The sequence below is a fragment of the Rana temporaria genome, chromosome 3 (genome assembly GCF_905171775.1).
Source record: "Rana temporaria chromosome 3, aRanTem1.1, whole genome shotgun sequence".
NCBI lineage: Eukaryota > Metazoa > Chordata > Amphibia > Anura > Ranidae > Rana > Rana temporaria.
The window spans coordinates 101,749,222-101,767,356 of record NC_053491.1 but is presented as its reverse complement, the minus strand read 5'-3'; the positions used below and the strand labels follow the sequence as shown (position 1 = coordinate 101,767,356).

The following is an 18,135-nucleotide window of genomic DNA, read 5'->3' as shown; positions in this document are numbered from 1 at the left end:
TTAGAGCGGAGTTCCACCCAAAAGTGGAACTTCCGCTTTAAGCACTCCTTGCCCCCTTATATGCCACATTTGGCATGTAATTAGTTTGGGGGAATGGGTGGGTGCCTAGTTTTGAGTGGGACTTCCTGTCCCAGGTAGGCTGCATTGTTGGGCACAGGTGAGGCTGCATTGTTGGGTGCAGGTGGGGTTGCATTGATGGGCACAGGTGAGGCTGCATTGATGGGCACAGGCAGGGCTGCATTGCTGGGCACAGGCAGGGCTGCATTGCTGGGCACAGGCTGGGCTGCATTGTTGGGACACAGGTAAGGCTGCATTGTTGGGCACAGGTGAGGCTGCATTGTTGGGCACAGGCGAGGCTGCATTGATGAGCAGTGAGGCTGCATTGATGGGTACAGGCGAGGCTGCATTGTTGGGCACAGGCGAGGCTGCATTGTTGGGACACAGGCAAGGCTGCATTGTTGGGCAGAGGTGAGGCTGCATTGATGAGCAGTGAGGCTGCATTGTTAGGCACAGGCAAGGCTGCACTGATGGGCACGGATAAAGAAGTTGTTATAATTTATTTTTGCAACCTAATTCTGCATAAAACATTTAAGTGTAATTTCAGGAGATGATTTATGAGGGCGTGTTTAGGGGCAGGGCAGGGGTTGGCTAGTAGCTCAGGACTTGAAATCTTGAGCCCTGTACTATATCACCAACTCCATCTCGGTTCAATTCGGATAAGCCAAGTCTTGCTGCCCTCTAAAGACTGGAGTAGTCTGATATTCTGAAACCACAAGAAAAAGACAGAAAGGGCGTACCGACCTAGTGCATTATCCTAAAACCACAATTTTATTATTAAAAACGGTAAGTATTAGACCTCTTTCACATTGAGGCGTGGAGCCGCGGTGACGGTATAGCCGCGCTATTTGTAGCGCCGCTATACCGTCGTATTTACCGCGATATTCGGGCGCTAGCGGTGAGGTTTTAACCCCCGCTAGCGGCCGAAAAAGGGTTAATACCGCCCGCGGGCGGTATTACCGCGGTTTCCCATTGATTTCAATGGGAAGGCGCGGTATAGGAGCGGTGAACACACCGCTCCTATACCGCAGTAAAGATGCGGCTAGCAGGACTTTTGGAGCGCTCCTGCTAGCGCACCGCTTCAGTGTGAAAGCCTTTGGGCTTTCACATTGAACACTACAGGGCATGATTTTTCATGCGGTATAGCAGCGCTATTTTTATCGCTGTACCGCATGAAAAACGCCTCAATGTGAAAGGGGCCTTACACTCACAAATTCACAATTAAGTTAAAGCTCTTCACATAGTACAGCATCAAAGTTCATCTCATTCTCAAACCTAATACAATACATGCATCAAACATACTCGGGTGTTATAGACTATTCATACTCATACCCAAAATTCAGAGCCCTCCTTGCACTAGAAGTTGAGCTCACTCTATCAGAGGATGGGCTGGGCAAAACGTGTCGTCCAGGAGACATTTTCTTCACTTCCCATGCTAAAGAGGTAGGCCTGCAAAATAAAACTTATGGGTTAAAATAAAATCTGCATTATTCAGGATATGCAAATAGTATCCCCACTAATGTACACACATACACCAATCACCCATAACCTATGACCACCCACCTAGTATTGAGTGGTCCCCTTTTTCCCGCCAAAACAGCCCTGACCTGTCAAGACATGGATGTCAGTAAACCTCTGAAGATGAAGCTATGCTGTGGTATCTGGCACCAAGTCCTCAATAGCAGATCCTTTAAGGCCCCATTCACACCTGAGTATAGCATTTTCAGGCAGAAAGTCGTGCGATTTTACCGTGATTTTTGCTGCGGTTTTGCCGCCATTTTGTACAGGTCAAAAGGTCACCAATGTAAAAAACAGAAAAATGCCCAAATCTGCCAAAAAAAGGTCCCAGAACTTGTTTGAGCTTGATGCGTTTTGGAGATTCTGGCTTCAGGCGTTTTGGAGTGGCGATGTGAACCATCTCCATAGAGAAGAATTGATTTTTTCCCCTCCAGCGTTTTGTAGCTTCAGGCTTCACGCTACCAAACGCTCAGGTGTGAATGGGGTCTATGTCCTGAAAGTTGTAAGGTAGGGCCTCCATGAATTGGACTTGTTTTTCCAGCACATCTGACAGATGCTTGATAGATTGAGATGTGGAGAATTTGGAGGCCAAGTCACCACCTCAAACTAATTTTGTTTCTTAACCCATTCTTGAACCATTTTTGCAGTGTTGCAGGGTGCATTATCCTGCTGAAAGAGGCCACAGTCATCAGGGAATACCGTTTGCATGAAGGGGTGTACTTGTTCAGCAACAATGTGTAGGTAGGTGGTTTGTGTCAAGTAATATCCACATGAATGGCAGGAGCCAAGATTTCATCACACTGGGGGTTATTTACTAAAGGCAAATCCACTTTGCACTACAAGTGCAAACTTTGGCCCAGATTCACAGAGAGTTGGGCGCACATTACGCCGCTGTAACGCAAACGCTGTACGCCACGCCGACGCATCGCAGAGAGGCAAGCATGGAATTCAGGAAGCCAGTGCTCCCAATGTTGCACCAGCGTGGCGTAGGTTTCGAAGGCGCAGGCCGGCGTAGGTGGAAGTGGGCGTGACCCATGCAAATGAGGCGTGACCCCATGCAAATGATGGGCCGAGCGCCAGACAAGTACATTTAACGAACTGCGCATGCACCGTGACGTGGAGGCATCCCCCTGCGCATGCTCACAACCACGTCAGAACAACTGCCAAAGATACGCTGGATCACTGCGTACGCCATGAACGTAACCTACACCCAGCCAGACACATGTCCTACGTAAAATACGCCGGCTTGTGTTCCCTGGTGCAGACCTTTGCATGTCTGCTGCTGGGTTGCACCTCCTTTATGGGAAGTAACTTTACGCCGGACGTACAACTTACGCGCACCTCGCGTAGCCTGCGTCGGGCGCGCGCAAGTTTAATGAATCGCTGTATTTCCCTCATTTGCATATTTGAATGACTAATCAATGGGAGCGGCACCATGCTCCCAGCCTAAATGTGCGCCCACTCTACGCCGGCGTAAGCAAGATACGTCGGCGGGGTGTAGCCTGGTTTTAGGCGCATCTCTGTTTGTGGGTCTTGCGCACAGATACGACGGCGCACATTTGCACTTACGTCGGCGTAACTTGTTATACGTCGGCGTAAGTGCTTTGTGAATCCGGGCCTATAAGTGCAAAGTACACTTGAAATTGCACTTGGAAGTGCAGTCGCTGTAAATCTAATGGTTAATCTGAAACAGGGGGAAGCTCTGCTGATTTTATCATCCAATCATGTGCAAGCTATATTGCCGTTTTTTATTCTCCTTGCATGTCCCCCTCGGATCTACAGCGACTGCACTTCCAGTTCAATTTCAAGTGAACTTTGCACTTGTTCAAAAATATTTTCGAGTGCATAGTGGATTTGCCTTTCGTAAATAACCCCCACTGTCTCAGCTGGCTTGCCTCGAGGTCCACAGAGATAGACCTCGAGGCAGAAATACAGATCAGAAATGAGGACTCCATTAGAAGACATTTGCCAGACAAAACTAAAGAAATATCCTTAAAGTGGAGGTTCACCCAAAAACTTAGGGGCAGATCCACAGTGAGAGTAGGCCGGCGTATCTACTGATACGCCGGCGTACTTTCAAATTTCCCGCGTTGTATCTTTAGTTTGAATCCTCAAACCAAGATACAACGGCATCTGGGTTTGATCCGACAGGCGTACGGCTTCGTACGCCTTCGGATCGTAGATGCTGGGTGGAGTTCGCGTCGTTTTCCGCGTCGGGTATGCAAATTAGCTATTTCCGACGATCCACGAACGTACGCGCGGCCGTCGCATTCTCTTACGTCGTCTCTAGTCGGCTTTTTCCGGCGTATAGTTAAAGCTGCTTTTTTGCGGCGTATAGTTAGATTTGCCATGTTAAGTATGGCCGTCGTTCCCGCGTCGAAATTTGAATTTTTTTCTTTTTTTTGCGTAAGTCGTCCGTGAATCGGGATGGACGTAAGTCACGTCTAAGTTTAAAAAATGATGTCCTTGCGACGTCATTTTGCGCAATGAACGGCGGGAAATTTTGAAACGGAGCATGCGCAGTTCATTCGGCCCGGGACGCGCTTCATTTAAATGAAACACGCCCCCTAATCGCCGATTTGAATTCCGCCGCCAGAAATACACTACGCTGCCGGCGCGAAATCTTTGAGGATTTGAAAGAACGCCAGGTAAGGTACGGCGGCGTAGCGTATCTCTGATACGCTGCGCGGGTGCAGATCTATGTGGATCTGCCCCTTAATTTTTAACCTCAGATTGATGCTCATTTAGTCTAGGGGAATCGGGTAGTTTTTTTTAAATCGAAGCAGTACTTACCGTTTTAGAGAGCGATCTTCTCCGCCGCTTCCGTGTATGGGCTGCGGGACTGGGCGTTCCTATTTGATTGACAGGCTTCCGAAAGGCTTCTGACGGTCGCATACATCGCGTCACGATTTTCCCAAAGTAGCCGAACGTCGGTGCGCAGGCGCCGTATAGAGCCGCACCGACGTTCGGCTTCTTTCGGCTACTCGTGACGCGATGTATGCGACCGTCGGAAGCCTGTCAATCAAATAGGAACGCCCAGTCCCGAAGACCATACCCGGAAGCGGCGGAGAAGATCGCTCTCTAAAACGGTAAGCACTGCTTAGATTTTAAAAAAACTACCCGATTCCCCTTCACAAAATGAGCCTCAATCTAATGTTAAAAATTGTTTTTCGGGTGAACTCCCGCTTTAATTGTATGTAATATAGGACAGGTAATGTAATACGTATATTATTAGTAGACACCTACACAGAGGGTCTCGGAATGTTTACCTGCTCTGAGCGTCTGTCTTCTCCAGCTTTTCTTGAAGTTGAATCCAGTCAATGAGAGCCTTGAAATCTCTCACATAGTTATCCAGCATCATTAGCACCTCCTGAACAAACAAAGAAATCATCAATAGGTAAAATTCACTGTACACAATTATTAGTCAAGTTGTATTTATAAGGATTACTTTTATTACTGAATGACTACAATGTTTGCCGTCAATCCGAAATGTTAATAAACCTCAAACCTGAATATTTAAGTAAAAATTAGGTTTTGATTTTCTTAGGGAAAATAGTGTTTTTTATTTATTTTTTAACCACTTCCCGTCGGCGCTATAGCTGAATGATGGCTACAGCGTGGACCTACTTTGCCGGGGGGGCGTTATACGAGTCAATGAGACTTATCTGAGCACAGAACGCACAGATCCAATCCCGACCCCTACCACATGATCAGCTGTCAGACAATGACAGCTGATCATGTGATGTAAACAGAGCTGGTAATCAGCTATTTTTTCTCCTCACGCTATCAGAAAAGAAAAAAGCCGGTCACCAGCGGCTATCAGAGTGACATCGGTCCCTATCCAGGAGAAAAGCCGCCGTCTCATTTGTGCCCTCCTGTGCCACCTGCAAGTGCCACCTACCAGTGCGCAACAGTGCCTACCAATGCCCACCAGTGCCACCTTTCAATGTCCACAGTGCCACCTATCAATGTCCATCGGTGTCACCTATCAATGCCACCTATCAGTGCCTCATCACCAGTGCTGCCTATCAGTGTTATCTACCAGTGCCACCTATTACTGCCCATCAGTGCCATCTATCATAGCTACCTATCAGTGACACTAGCAGTGCCCTTCAGTGACACCTATCAATGCCACTCATCAGGGCCCATCAGTGCCGCCTTATCTGTGCCTATCAGTGCCCATCAGTGCAGCTCATCAGTGCCCATTAGCGCCTATCAGTGCAGCCTCATCAGCGCATATCAATGAAGGAGAAAAATTACTTGTTTGCAAAATTTAATAACAAACTTTGGAAAAAAAAATCCCTTTTTTTGTTTGTTTAGGAAAAATAAAAACCCCATTAGTGATTAAATACCACCAAAAGAAAGCTCTATTTGTGTGAAAAAAATTATAAAAATTTCATTTGGGTACAGTGTTTTATAAACGCGCAATCGTCATTCAAAATGCGACAGCACTGAAAGCTGAAAATTGGTCTGGGCAGGACGGGGGTTTAAGTGGCCAGTAAGCAAGTGGTTAAATAACAAACATGTCATACTTACCTGCTCTGTGCAAGGGTTTTTCACAGAGAGGCCCCGATCCTCTGTTTCTGGGGTCCCACGTTGGCGCTCCTGGCTCCTCCCCTTCGGCGAATGCCCCCATAGAGAGCTGTTTTCCATGGGGGCACCCATGCGGGCGCGCTCTCGAGTCCTGCTGCTGTGTCCATTGACACAGACAGCAGGACTCGGCCCCGTCCCATTGGTCCCGCTGCTATAAATCTATCCAATGAGGACCCGAGACCGTGGCTGGAGCTGTTGGGCTTGTGCTCATCGCTGGAACAATCAGGTTCAGGTAAGAAAAAGGGGGGCTCTGGGGGCAGCTGCAGCACAGAAGGGTTTTCAACTTAATGCATAGAATGCATTAAAGGGGTTGTAAAGGTTCTTCTTTTATTTTCGAAATAGGTTCCTTTAAGCTAGTGCATTGTTGGTTCACTTACCTTTTCCTTCGATTTCCCTTCTAAATGTTTTTTTTCTTTGTTTGAATTTCTCACTTCCTGTTTCTCCTCAGTAAGCTTTCCTCCATCATCCGAGTGGTGGAAAGTCATTTAGAACAGCTTACTGAACACCTTACTGAGGAGGAACAGGAAGTGAGAAATTCAGACAAAGAAAACAAAGAAAAAAAACATTTAGAAGGGAAATTGTAGGAAAAGGTAAGTGAACCAACAATGCACTAGCTTAAAGTAACCTATTTAGATAATAAAAATTAACCTTTACAACCCTTTTAACCACTTAACCCCCGGAGCATATTGCTGGTCAAAGACCAGAGCACTTTTTGCGATTCGGCACTGCGTCACTTTAACTGACAATTGCGCAGTCGTGCGATGTGGCTCCCAAACAAAATTAGCGTCCTTTTTTGCCCACAAATAGAGCTTTCTTTTGGTGGTATTTGATCACCTCTGCGGTTTTTAGTTTTTGCGCTATAAACAAAAATAGTGCGACAATTTTTTACTTTTTACTATATAATAATTATCCCCCAAAAAATATATAAAAAAAACATTTTTTTCCCTCAGTTTAGGCCGATACGTATTCTTCTACATATTTTTCATTAAAAAAAATCTCAATAAGCGTTTATTGATTGGTTTGCGCACAAGTTATAGCGTTTACAAAATAGGGGATAGTTTTATGGCATTTTTATTAATATTTTTTTTTTACTAGTAATCAGCAATTTTTTTTCGGCACTGCGACATTATGGCGGACACTTCGGACACTTTTGACACATTTTTGGGACCATTGGCATTTTTATAGCGATCAGTGCTAAAAAAATACATTGATTACTATAAAAATGCCACTGGCAGGGAAGGGGTTAACACTAGGGGACGGGGAAGGGGTTGAGTATGTTCCCTGGATGTGTTCTAACTGTAGGGGGGGGTGGACTCACTAGGGGAAATGACTGATCGCTGTTCATACATTGTATGAACCTACGGTCCGGCATTTCTCCCCTCACAGGACCGGCAGGTGTGTTTTTCCAAACACACAGCTCCCGGTTCTCGCTCTGTATCGAGCGATCGCGGGTGCCCGAAGGTGATCGCGACCCCCGGGCACACGCGCGGGAGTCAGGAGCTTCGCCAGCCGATGTAGAGCTACGGGCTCTCGCGCAGGAGAGCCGACCTGCCGCAATAGAACTGCGGCGGCTGGTCGGCAACCAGTTAAGGTGAAAAACCCTGAGACTTTACAACTCCTTTAAGTGGATGTAAACCCACTCTCATCTTTTCTAAACTACTGCCATAGTGCTGATCTATAAGGATATAGATGCCTCCTGCATGTATCCTTACCTGTCAAATGTCTCCCCTCTGTCTGTTATGAGACCTGAAAAACTGCAGATTCTGTGGGTGGATCTGTTGTCTGGAGCTCGGTGGGTGGAGTCGTGATGTCAGTAGACTCCCTGCCCTCCTCTACACTCCCCTTGTCAACATGCATTTTTTTCTATGTATTCCTTACACTAAATTCTGCTATGATAACTAACATCCAGTCAAAATCCAGAAAAGTAACCACGTGACTTCAGAAAAGGAGTGGGGGTGGGAATTAAAAAATAATGCCCGTCTCCAGGCTAGTGCATGAGATATGTAAATAACCTGTCACTCACAGCAAGGGGGCGGAACACGGACTACGGTTTTTCTCTGTAAGTCAGTTTTATTTCACTGAACAATAAAAGAGGATTGCTCAGAGCTGGATTAACTCTGTGTGGCAAGACTGGGCACAGATGATCGGAAATCTTATACTCTACATTGTGACATCAAAAAAAAATAACAAAAAATTTACATCCACTTTAAACGAAAAAGGATTTTTTTCCCCATACTTGTTTATTATTCTCACTTTAAAAGATGAAAATAAACAAACAACTCAACATTTACAAATAAACATTTCTGACATTTCGTTCAATAGATTTTTATTTTTCCAATACAGATACGTACAGAATACAATTACAGTATGACAAAATAACAAACAAACCGTCAGTAACAAGGCCTCAATTGATTTCATAAAGCCCAACTGTGGGCTGATTAATGGAAGAATACGAGCTCACTAACAGGGGAAGGGGGGTTAGTGAAGTGAACTGAGGGGTCTATTGCTCAGGGGAGTCCTACCTGACCCGGCACCCCTAATGGGATCCTTCTGTGCCCCGGCTATGCCCCCCCCCCCAACCAGTCCCCTCCTATAAGATTACTAGCAAGGAAATAAGTCAATACAAATTTAACTACAGTGCGCCCCAAGCTCGTAATTTCAGATTCAATCAGGCCTATAGTGTTGCCGCATTGACTTCATAAAAAAAAAAAAAACAGACAGATAAAACATTGCCCTTAGATCATACAACTCTCTTGACAGAATGAGAGGGGGAAAGGGAAAGAGAAAGAGAGATGGTGAAAAAAGAAAAAGAGAGGAAAGGGAGTATGCGTCTAACTAGAGCTTAAGGATGCAGGTAGCACAGAGTGTACCCCAGTCGCCAGAGAAATACCACAGTGAGCCTCCCATGGTTCCCACACATCTTCAAATGTTTGGTTTGTGTTTGATAAGATAGTGGCCAACTTTTCCTGCGCCATAATCCACGAAAATCTTGCATTTTACCACTTCAATGGAAACCCTGGGCTGTTTCCAAGCCCTAGCGATGGTAATTTTTGCCCCAAGGAGCATAAAGCGGATCAGCTTCTGATTGGGCTTGGATATACAAGAAATCCGGGCATTAAGGAGGGCAACAGATGTGGACCTGGGGACCGAGCAATTAGTGACTAGAGATGAGGTTAAATATTTTCTTCCAGACTGGTCTAATTCTGGGACATTCCCACCAGACATGCACCATCGAACCCAGGAGTTAGAAGCCTCTAATGCAACTGGGATCTGATGATGGGTAGATGGCCGCAAGCCTGGCGGGAGTCATGTACCACCTCATGAGTACTTTTAAATTTGCTTCCATCGCGGAAGTATTCAAGATACCCCGAAATGAGTCGAAACAAGCCGCTTGCCATGTCTCCAGGTCCCATTCATGTTGGAGGTCAGCCTCCCATGCTATCATGTAGGGAGACTTCAAGTTTGAATGGAGCTCTTTATCTATCAAATATCTAGGGATTACCTTAACAGCGCAAACAGAATCCCTTTACGCAAACAATTATCCTCCCCTCTACCAAAAACTTACAGCAGACATGTATAACTGGGCCAAATATGACATTTCCTGGCTAGGCAGAACTAAGGCTAGGCACGCACCCGCGACCCACGGCTGGGCACTTAAAGAGGACGTACCTGTACATGCTTGTGCCCAGCCGTGCCATTCTGCTGTTCTCACTTGATCTGGGCCTTGTCGACCTGGCATAAACCCCACCTGGTCCTTGTGAATATATTTACCAATGAAAGAGGAGATGAGGACAGCTAGAATTTTAGTAAGAATTTGTAGGTCATTATTTATCAGGGATATGGGGTGATAATTACAGACTTAACATAACCGTAATGTATGCAGTTTTAAATTGTGTACCCGAGGGGGAGCCTTGAGTCTTGAGATTAAAAAAGTTTGTCATATGTAGGACTAGTGTATCTGCAAATGCCTTATAATAGGGGACCGACAGACCATCTGGGCCCAGGGCTGAACCTTTTCGGAGGCCCTTGATTACTGCCGCCACCTCCTCAACCGAAAAAGGTGATTCCAACTTGTCTCTATGATTTGTGTCTATGGATGGGATGTGTAGGTTGTCCAGGAAAGCGAAAATCGAGTCCTTGGAAAGCTGTGGAGCACTATACAGGTCGGAATAGAATGTTTAAAATGACTCCAGAATCTTTTTGGGGTTGGTCGTAGGTTCTTGTCCCGCTATGCGTATCTTGGGCAAGGAAGGAATCCCCATTCTAGGGGACAATTTAGCCGCTAACATTTGACCTATCTTCTCTTTTTGGGTGTAAAACATATTGTCACTCCAGCGGAGAGATCTCTCCGCTTTCGGTGTGAGAACTAAATTAAGTTCCAATCTCAGCTTGTCAATATTCTCCAGTAAAGCTAAGACGTTTTTTCTATTTTTTGTGCTGTGCCCTAAGGGTCCTGTATGACTTCTCCAATCGCACAATGTCCGCTTCGTGTTGTCTTTTAATTTGCTTGGAAATCTGAATAATTTTACCTCTGATAAAGGCTTTGGGGGCTGCCCATAGGGTCTCCGCGAAGATATCCTCAACATTGTTAATTAGAGAATTTTTACTTTGTAATAAAAATGTTTTACATTATAAATTTGACTGTCTATCAGTTGCTCATATGATGCCATCATAGTCCAATACAGCCTCCCTTTTCTTTACAATAACATTGATAATTGTGAAATATTCTTGAAGCGCGTTATTGATTTCTGTTGTTGTGGTTGGATTGGAGAGAATGGACTCATTTAGCCGCCAATGTCCACTTTTTGCCATACCGGCCATAGTGCGAATGGACATGATGACCATGGAGTGATCAGACAAGACCGACATTTCAATGACCAATTAAGCCACCCATATTTTCAATATCAGTCATAAGTCTATCATTCATGGATTCTGTCAGTTTCTTGATCTGTTGACGATCAACTTTTTGTGCAGCAGCAACCACAGCCTGCCAGACAATGTTCAGAGAGGTGTACGGTTTTCCTTCGCCGTAAATCTCCCATTTAAGAAGGGACCACAAGTTCTCAATAGGATGTAGGGCAGATGGGGAAAGAGGCCATGTCATTATTCTTTCATCTTTAAGGCCTTTACAGGTTAACAACACAGTGGAGTACTTCGAAGCATGTGATGGAGCATCGTCCTGCATAAATATCATGGTTTTCTTGAAAGATGAAGACTTTTTCCTGTAGCACTGCTTGAAGAAAAACCGGCAGTAGGTTTGGGAGTTGTTTTTAGTTTATCTTCAACCCAAAAAGGCAGAACTAGCTCATCTTTAATAATACCAGCCCATACCAGTACCCCACCTCCACCTTACCGGTGTCTGAGTAGAAGTGGAGTTCTGTGGCAGTTACTGATCTAGCCAAAGGCCCATTCATCTGGTCCGTCAAGAGTCACTCTGATCTCATCAGTCCTTAAAACCTTTGAAAGGTCTGTCTTCAGATATTTCTTGGCCCAGTCTTGACGTTTCAACTTATGTGTCTTGTTCATTGTTCTTTGCAGAACTGCTCAAGTTCAGTTAAATGTGATGGTGACTGTTTGTTGACTGCATCCTTCAAGTCATTACACAGATTTTCAGTGGGGTTTAAGTCTGGGCTCTGACTAAGCCATGCAGGGACATTCAGGTTTTTCTCCTTCAACCACTGTGTGGTAATTTTTGCTGTGTGTTTTGGGTCATTGCCATGTTGGAAGGTAAACCTTCTTCCCATTGACAATTTTCTGGCAGACGAGAACAGATTCTCCTCAAGAATTTGACAGTATTTTGCCCCATAAATTTTCCCTTTTAGTCTGACAAGTGCTTCAGTCCCTGCTGCAGAGAAACACCCCAATGATAAGATATTACCACCTCCATACTTTACTGTAGGAATGGTATTATTTGGATGGTGAGTTGTATTGGATTTTCGTCAGACATATCGTTTGATGTTGAGGCCAAATAATTCAATTTTAGTCTCACCTGATCAGAACACCTTTTTCCACATGGCCTCAGAATCTTCAAGGTGCGTTTTGGCAAAGCTCAGTGGTGACTGCATGTGGCCTTTCTTGAGGAGTGGCTTTTTTCTTGCAACCCTCTCATCCCATACAAGCCACATTTTGGGAGAATTTGTGATATTGTTGTCACATGTGCACAATGACCATTATTTGTCATAAATTCCTGCAACTGCTTCAGAGCTGCTGTAGACCTCTTGGTAGCCTCTCTGGCCAGGTTCCTCCTGGCTCTTTCATCCAGTTTGGAGCGACGTCCTGGTCCAGGGAGGGTCTGTGTTGTACCAAATACCTTCCCATTCTTAATAATAGACTTCACTGTGCGTCCAGGCATTGATAAAGCCTTTGAAACTATTTTGTATTAATCTCCTGACAAGTGCCTGTCCACAAATTTATCTCAGAGATCTTTTAACAGTGCCTTGCAATCCATAGCTGATTGTTTGCTTCAGTTGCACTACCCAGGAACTGAAATGCTCAAAGAAAGCTATTTTCATGCTGAGCTAATCAAAATTACCACAGCTGATCACAGTTGTTAGTCAAATGGCTTTTGCAAGTATTTTTTTAAGAGGGGGGTGATCCTTTTTCCAACTCAGTGATTCTGTTTTTGATTTTAGATTTTTTTATGACATGTTGGTGTTATATCTTTCACCTAGATTTTATAAGTACAGCTGGATAAAACAAAAACGGTGTCCATCTTTATTTCTAGCTGCAAAGCAACAACATTTAATTATTTTAAAAGGGGTGATTATTTTCTATACGCATTGTATAAGAAACCGTTAAGTGGTTTTACTCTCCAACATCTAGTTAAAGCTTAATAAAAAATAAAAAATAGATATTTTTTGGTGGACTGACCCTTTAACAGACAACATGTTAAATTCACTAAGGTATAACAACTATTATTTGCCATAACAACTGTTTTGGCTGCTATGGCAGGCTGAAAATAATAGTTACATGGCTAAAAATAAAAATTCTTATGGCAAAAACATATGCATTGCAGCTTATTAAATTGGGCCAATGCTGTGCTATATAAATAAGGGAAAGCACAGGAGTCTCAAGAAAAAAACTGTTTGTGGAAAACATGTCTGTGGTTTATACAAAAAAAAAAGTAAAGGCAGACTTCCAACTGAAAAAAAAGTTTTTTTTTTACATAGTAGGGAAAAAGAGGTAAATCTATTAGGCAGCAGATAAAGGTCAAAAATAGAAAAATACTGTTAAAATCTGTAGTTATGTATAATGCATTTTGTAACAAAATCATCCTTAGAGTTTGAATAAAGTGGATAATGCAGTGGTATGATAGTCTATCCGACATTACCAAGTACAGGGAGCCACAGAGTTGGATCTGAAGTATCCTTATGAACAGGAAGCTGTAGTGTAGATCAACCATGCCTGAAGACCATATCATTCAATGCAGAACTCCACTTAAAAGCAAAACAAAATCTGTGCTTTTTTTTTAATTATTTCTGGGGAGCGGGTACCGTTTTCTGGCAGGCACCCACACCCACTTCTGCAATTCTCACCTATGCAATAATTATTTAAGCTTGGCAAACCCCCCACTTACTCCCAACCTCCTGGGAAACCTCACACAACCCAGAAGGCTGCTGGACCAATTTGAAAGCGCTGCTCAATCTCATGCATGTACAGTGGGGAGTCAACTGTGAGACATCAGCCAATTCCAATATCCAAGATGGCGGCACTAGGTATCTGAAGCCTGGCAAAGATTCTCTCCAGTGAACACAGCATTAGACTCCTGGGATGGTGAGTGTCTGTTTTCTGGAAGTTAACATCTACAGTAGAACAAAAGTTCTTCTTTAAGACGGGCTACTAAAAACCCTAAACTTTGTTTTTTTGTTTTGAATAAAAGGGAGAAGTTAGAGGAAATCCCTCCAATAGAGGCACAGAGAACAATAAAAACAGATATCCTAACTCGTCCATGCTCTAAAACTAAAACAAATGTTTTGGCTGGAAAAACTGCCTTATAATGTTAAACTGCAGAAATGAATGAATAGAACTTGACATGACTTTTAACAACCTTTCTGTTAATGAAAGAACTGAAGCTGGCCATACACAGATCTAATTATGACCCATTTCTGCTGAATCTGACAAAATTCACTCAGTGCGTGGTACTGTCGGCACCGCCCGGCTCAACAAAAGCTGCAAAAATTGCAAAAATTGGAAAATTTTAGGCCGAAAAGCATCCCTATCCAATCAGATGCAGGAATTGTTCAGACATTCTGACAGCCGTAGGTGACGGGCTGTCACATTACAATAGCTGGCACACCATTGTCATTTTTACAGTAATCACTGCTATAAATATGCACCGATTATTGTGAAAATTACACTGGCAGTGAAGGGGTTAACCACTAGGTGTCGCTGAAGGGGTTAAGTGTAACCTAAGGATTGATTCTGTTAGGGGGCGTGGCCACGAGTGACACGTCACTGATCGCTGTTCCCGATGAGAGGGAACAGACGATCAGTGACCGTGTCACTAGGCAGAACTGGGAGAGGCATGTTTACACTTGCCTCTCCCATTCTGCAGCTCTGTGACCCGATCGCGGGACACCGACGCACGGTCACTTTGCCCAGCCGTGCCATTCTGCCGACGTAAATGTACAGCAGCCGGCCGCGAACCGGTTAAAGCGTTAGTAAACTTTTATATTTAAAGAAAACCCTTTCTCCCTGTAGGGTAAATGCATAATGTGCTAGTATGCATACCTTTAAACAAAGCTCTCCAGAAGTGCGCTATCACCACAAGGCTTCCATCGTCTCCAGGTCTTCACAAGCAAACAAATAGCAACCACCTTAACCAATAACTAGCCTTTTGCAAACACATGTGTAAGCTACAGTGGCCACGTCAAGGCACCCCAGTGTACTGCTGTCCTATAATTCGGAGTCTCCCAAATTGGAGCCAATTTACAGCAGATGGATACATATATGTTTGCAAATGTGTGTGACTAAACCCCTTGGCCCAGATTCTCAAAGGGCTTACGACGGCGCAACGCCATGTACGCCGTCGTAAGTCCTAATCTAGGCCGTCGTATTTATGCGACTGATTCTTAGAATCAGTTACGCATAGATATCCATTAGATCCGACAGGCGTAAGGCTCTTACGCTGTCGGATCTTGAATGCAATTTAGCAATTTAGCAAATTAGCAAAATACGCGAATTCCCGAACGTACGCGCGGTCGACGCAGTGAAGTTACGACGTTTACGTTAGATTTGCGCCGCGTAAAGTTGCCCCTGCTATATGAGGGGCAACCAATGTTAAGTATGGCCGTCGTTCCCGCGTCGAAATTTTTAAATTTACGTTGTTTGCGTAAGTCGTCCGTGAATGGGGCTGGACGCCATTTACGTTCACGTCGAAACCAATGACGTCCTTGCGACGTCATTTGGAGCAATGCACCCTGGGATATTTTTTGGACGGCGCATGCGCAGTATGTTCGGCGCGGGAACGCGCCTAATTTAAATGCTCTACGCCCCCTACCCGGCTAATTTAAATTAGGCGGGCTTGCGCCGGGTGATTTACGCTACGCCGCCGCAACTTTACAGGCAAGTTCTTTGTGAAGAAAGCACTTGCCTGTAAAACTTGCGGCGACGTAACGTAAATCAGATACGTTACGCCCGCACAGTTTTACACCCCATATACGAGAATCTGGGCCCTTGTTTTTAAAGTGAACTGTTACACAGGGTCAATTTGGTTTTGTTGCAGTCTAGCTGGTAAGTGATCTGGGAATTGTTGTTTTTGATGTCCATTGCCCTTCCATGTGCACCTTGCTGCAAAGGCTAGTTATAGGTTGGGGCGGTTGCCATTTGTTTTCATTATCTGAATGTCTCTTGGGGATCAGGAAGGAATATTTTTTTTTTTTTTGCTAGAGTAAATTGTATTTTGGTTTACTGGGGATTATTTTGCCTTCCTTTGGATCAACTGTGGGTATAGGATTGTGTATATAGAGGCTTTCCATTTGAATTTTTTTCTATGTTAGATTGAACTAAATGGATTTATGTCTTTTTTCAACTTGATTATGTTTGGCTAGTCTACTGTACTATATGAAAATTTAAATAATTAGCTTCTATTGAGCAGCAGCCTGATCTTATTCAATAATTACATTAACAAAACAAGGATACTGTTCATTTTTTGTGTTTTATTTGTCCATTTACTTTGATCTCTTTGCATATATGAAAAGAAGGGAGATGTCCTACTATACAATAACAATGTTAGTAGGACAGATTGCTCCTACACTGTGTGGCTCCACAAAGTTAAACAAGCAGCAGAACTAGGACAGATGATGTTTATTCTGCTACTACTGGCTATCGCTCTATTCATGAATCAGCAGAATATTTTGGAGTGCTATGCCACAGAAAATAATGGTCACTATGGAGCTCATCTCTTGGAAATAAATTAGTATTTCCAGTGTAAGCAAAATATTTTTCTTGGCATAAAATGAAATGATTGTTTGCAACACTGTGTATTATTATTTTCATCAATAAAGATAAATTGGTGTTCTTAACACTACTCTGTAGCCATTATTGGAAACTTTCAGCTCTATTTAGTCACTAAGAGCCAGATTCTGATAGAATTACGTTGCTCCACGGCAGCGTAACGTATGTGATTTACGTTACACCGCCGCAGGTTTACAGCGTAAGTGCCTGATTCACAAAGCTCTTACCTGTAAACTTGCAGCGGTGTAACGTAAATCCGCTCGGCGCAAGCACGCCTTATTCAAATGGGGCGGGCACCATTTAAATTAGGCGCGTTCCCACGCCGAACGTACTGCGCATGCTCCGTCGGGAAAATTACCCGACGTGCATTGCGTGAAATGACGTCGCACGGACGTCATTTGTTTAGACGTTAACGTAAATGGCGTCCAGCGCCATTCACGGACGACTTACGCAAACGACGTGGTTTTTTAAATTTCGACGCGGGAACGACGGACATACTTAACATGGCTTAGAACAACTAGGGCTCAGCCCTAATTTTACGCGGCGTAACTCGACGGAAACGACGCAAAGTTAGATCGACGGGCAGCGCGGACGTTCGGGAATCGCCGTAACTAGTCATTTGCATATTCTACGCCGACCGCAATGGCCTCGCCACCTAGCGGCCGGCCGAGAATTGCATCCTTAAGATCCGACAGTGTAATTCAATTACACCTGTCGGGTCTTAGGGCTAGCTATGCGTAACTGATTCTATGAATCAGCCGCATAGTTAGGACGGGCGGATCACAGAGATACGACGGCGTATTAGGAGATACGCCGTCGTATCTCTTTTGTGAATCTGGCCCTATGACACTGAGAAAGTTATATGAGGATACTAAAAACTGTGTATTGTGATGCAAATGACAGGTACTGTAATCTCGCTCCATTCTCCGTCGGACCAGCTTATACTTTATGTATCATGCTGGCAGATAATTTTGTGCTCCCATTCCCCACCCAGCTATCATCCAGGCATCCCCCCCATTACAGCGCTGCAATTAGCTCTCATTTGCAGTAGTATAGCCCCATCTCCTTGTACGTGAGTAATCATCCCCTCTGGCAGGTACCTGCTTGAAGGAAGGCTCAGTTCACCTTATCAAGTTGATCAGACTTCATGCCATGTGAGCTGTAATAAGAGCCATGTTTTCCGAACAAGGGAATATAAACAGGACAAGCAGCAGCGGGGGCTTCGTCTCCACTGATGCACATCTCTCTCCGGACATCTCACCCGCAGCTGGACAAAAGTGTCTCACAGGATACTCCCTCCCCCCCATACCGGATCACCAGAGCTGGATGCCCGGCTAAAGTTACCAATTAGTTTACCAATTGGCTGCAACGGATTCGATTGGTTTGTAATTAATTCTAGTCACTGGCGTGCACGGCAGGACTGTTGGCGCCATCTCTTTGTCCTGATGACACTCTATACCAGGACGCTAGGACCCCAGGGCCCAGCACATCAATACTGCTCTCTTGTTCACC

General features: G+C 44.5%; 1 protein-coding gene across 4 annotated transcripts in view; it reads right to left on the bottom strand.

Moving 5' to 3' along the window:
* The window catches only part of SCAPER (S-phase cyclin A associated protein in the ER), a 394,094-nt gene that overhangs the window by 328,130 nt on the left and 47,829 nt on the right, over positions 1–18,135 (bottom strand). For all 4 annotated transcript variants that reach the window (XM_040343114.1, XM_040343118.1, XM_040343116.1 and 1 more), the window contains exons 5-6: positions 4,845–4,945; positions 1,390–1,506 (exon numbers count right to left, since the gene is read on the bottom strand). In XM_040343114.1, the coding sequence (XP_040199048.1) occupies positions 1,390–1,506; positions 4,845–4,945 (218 nt within the window). The remainder of the gene's footprint in view (positions 1–1,389; positions 1,507–4,844; positions 4,946–18,135) is intronic.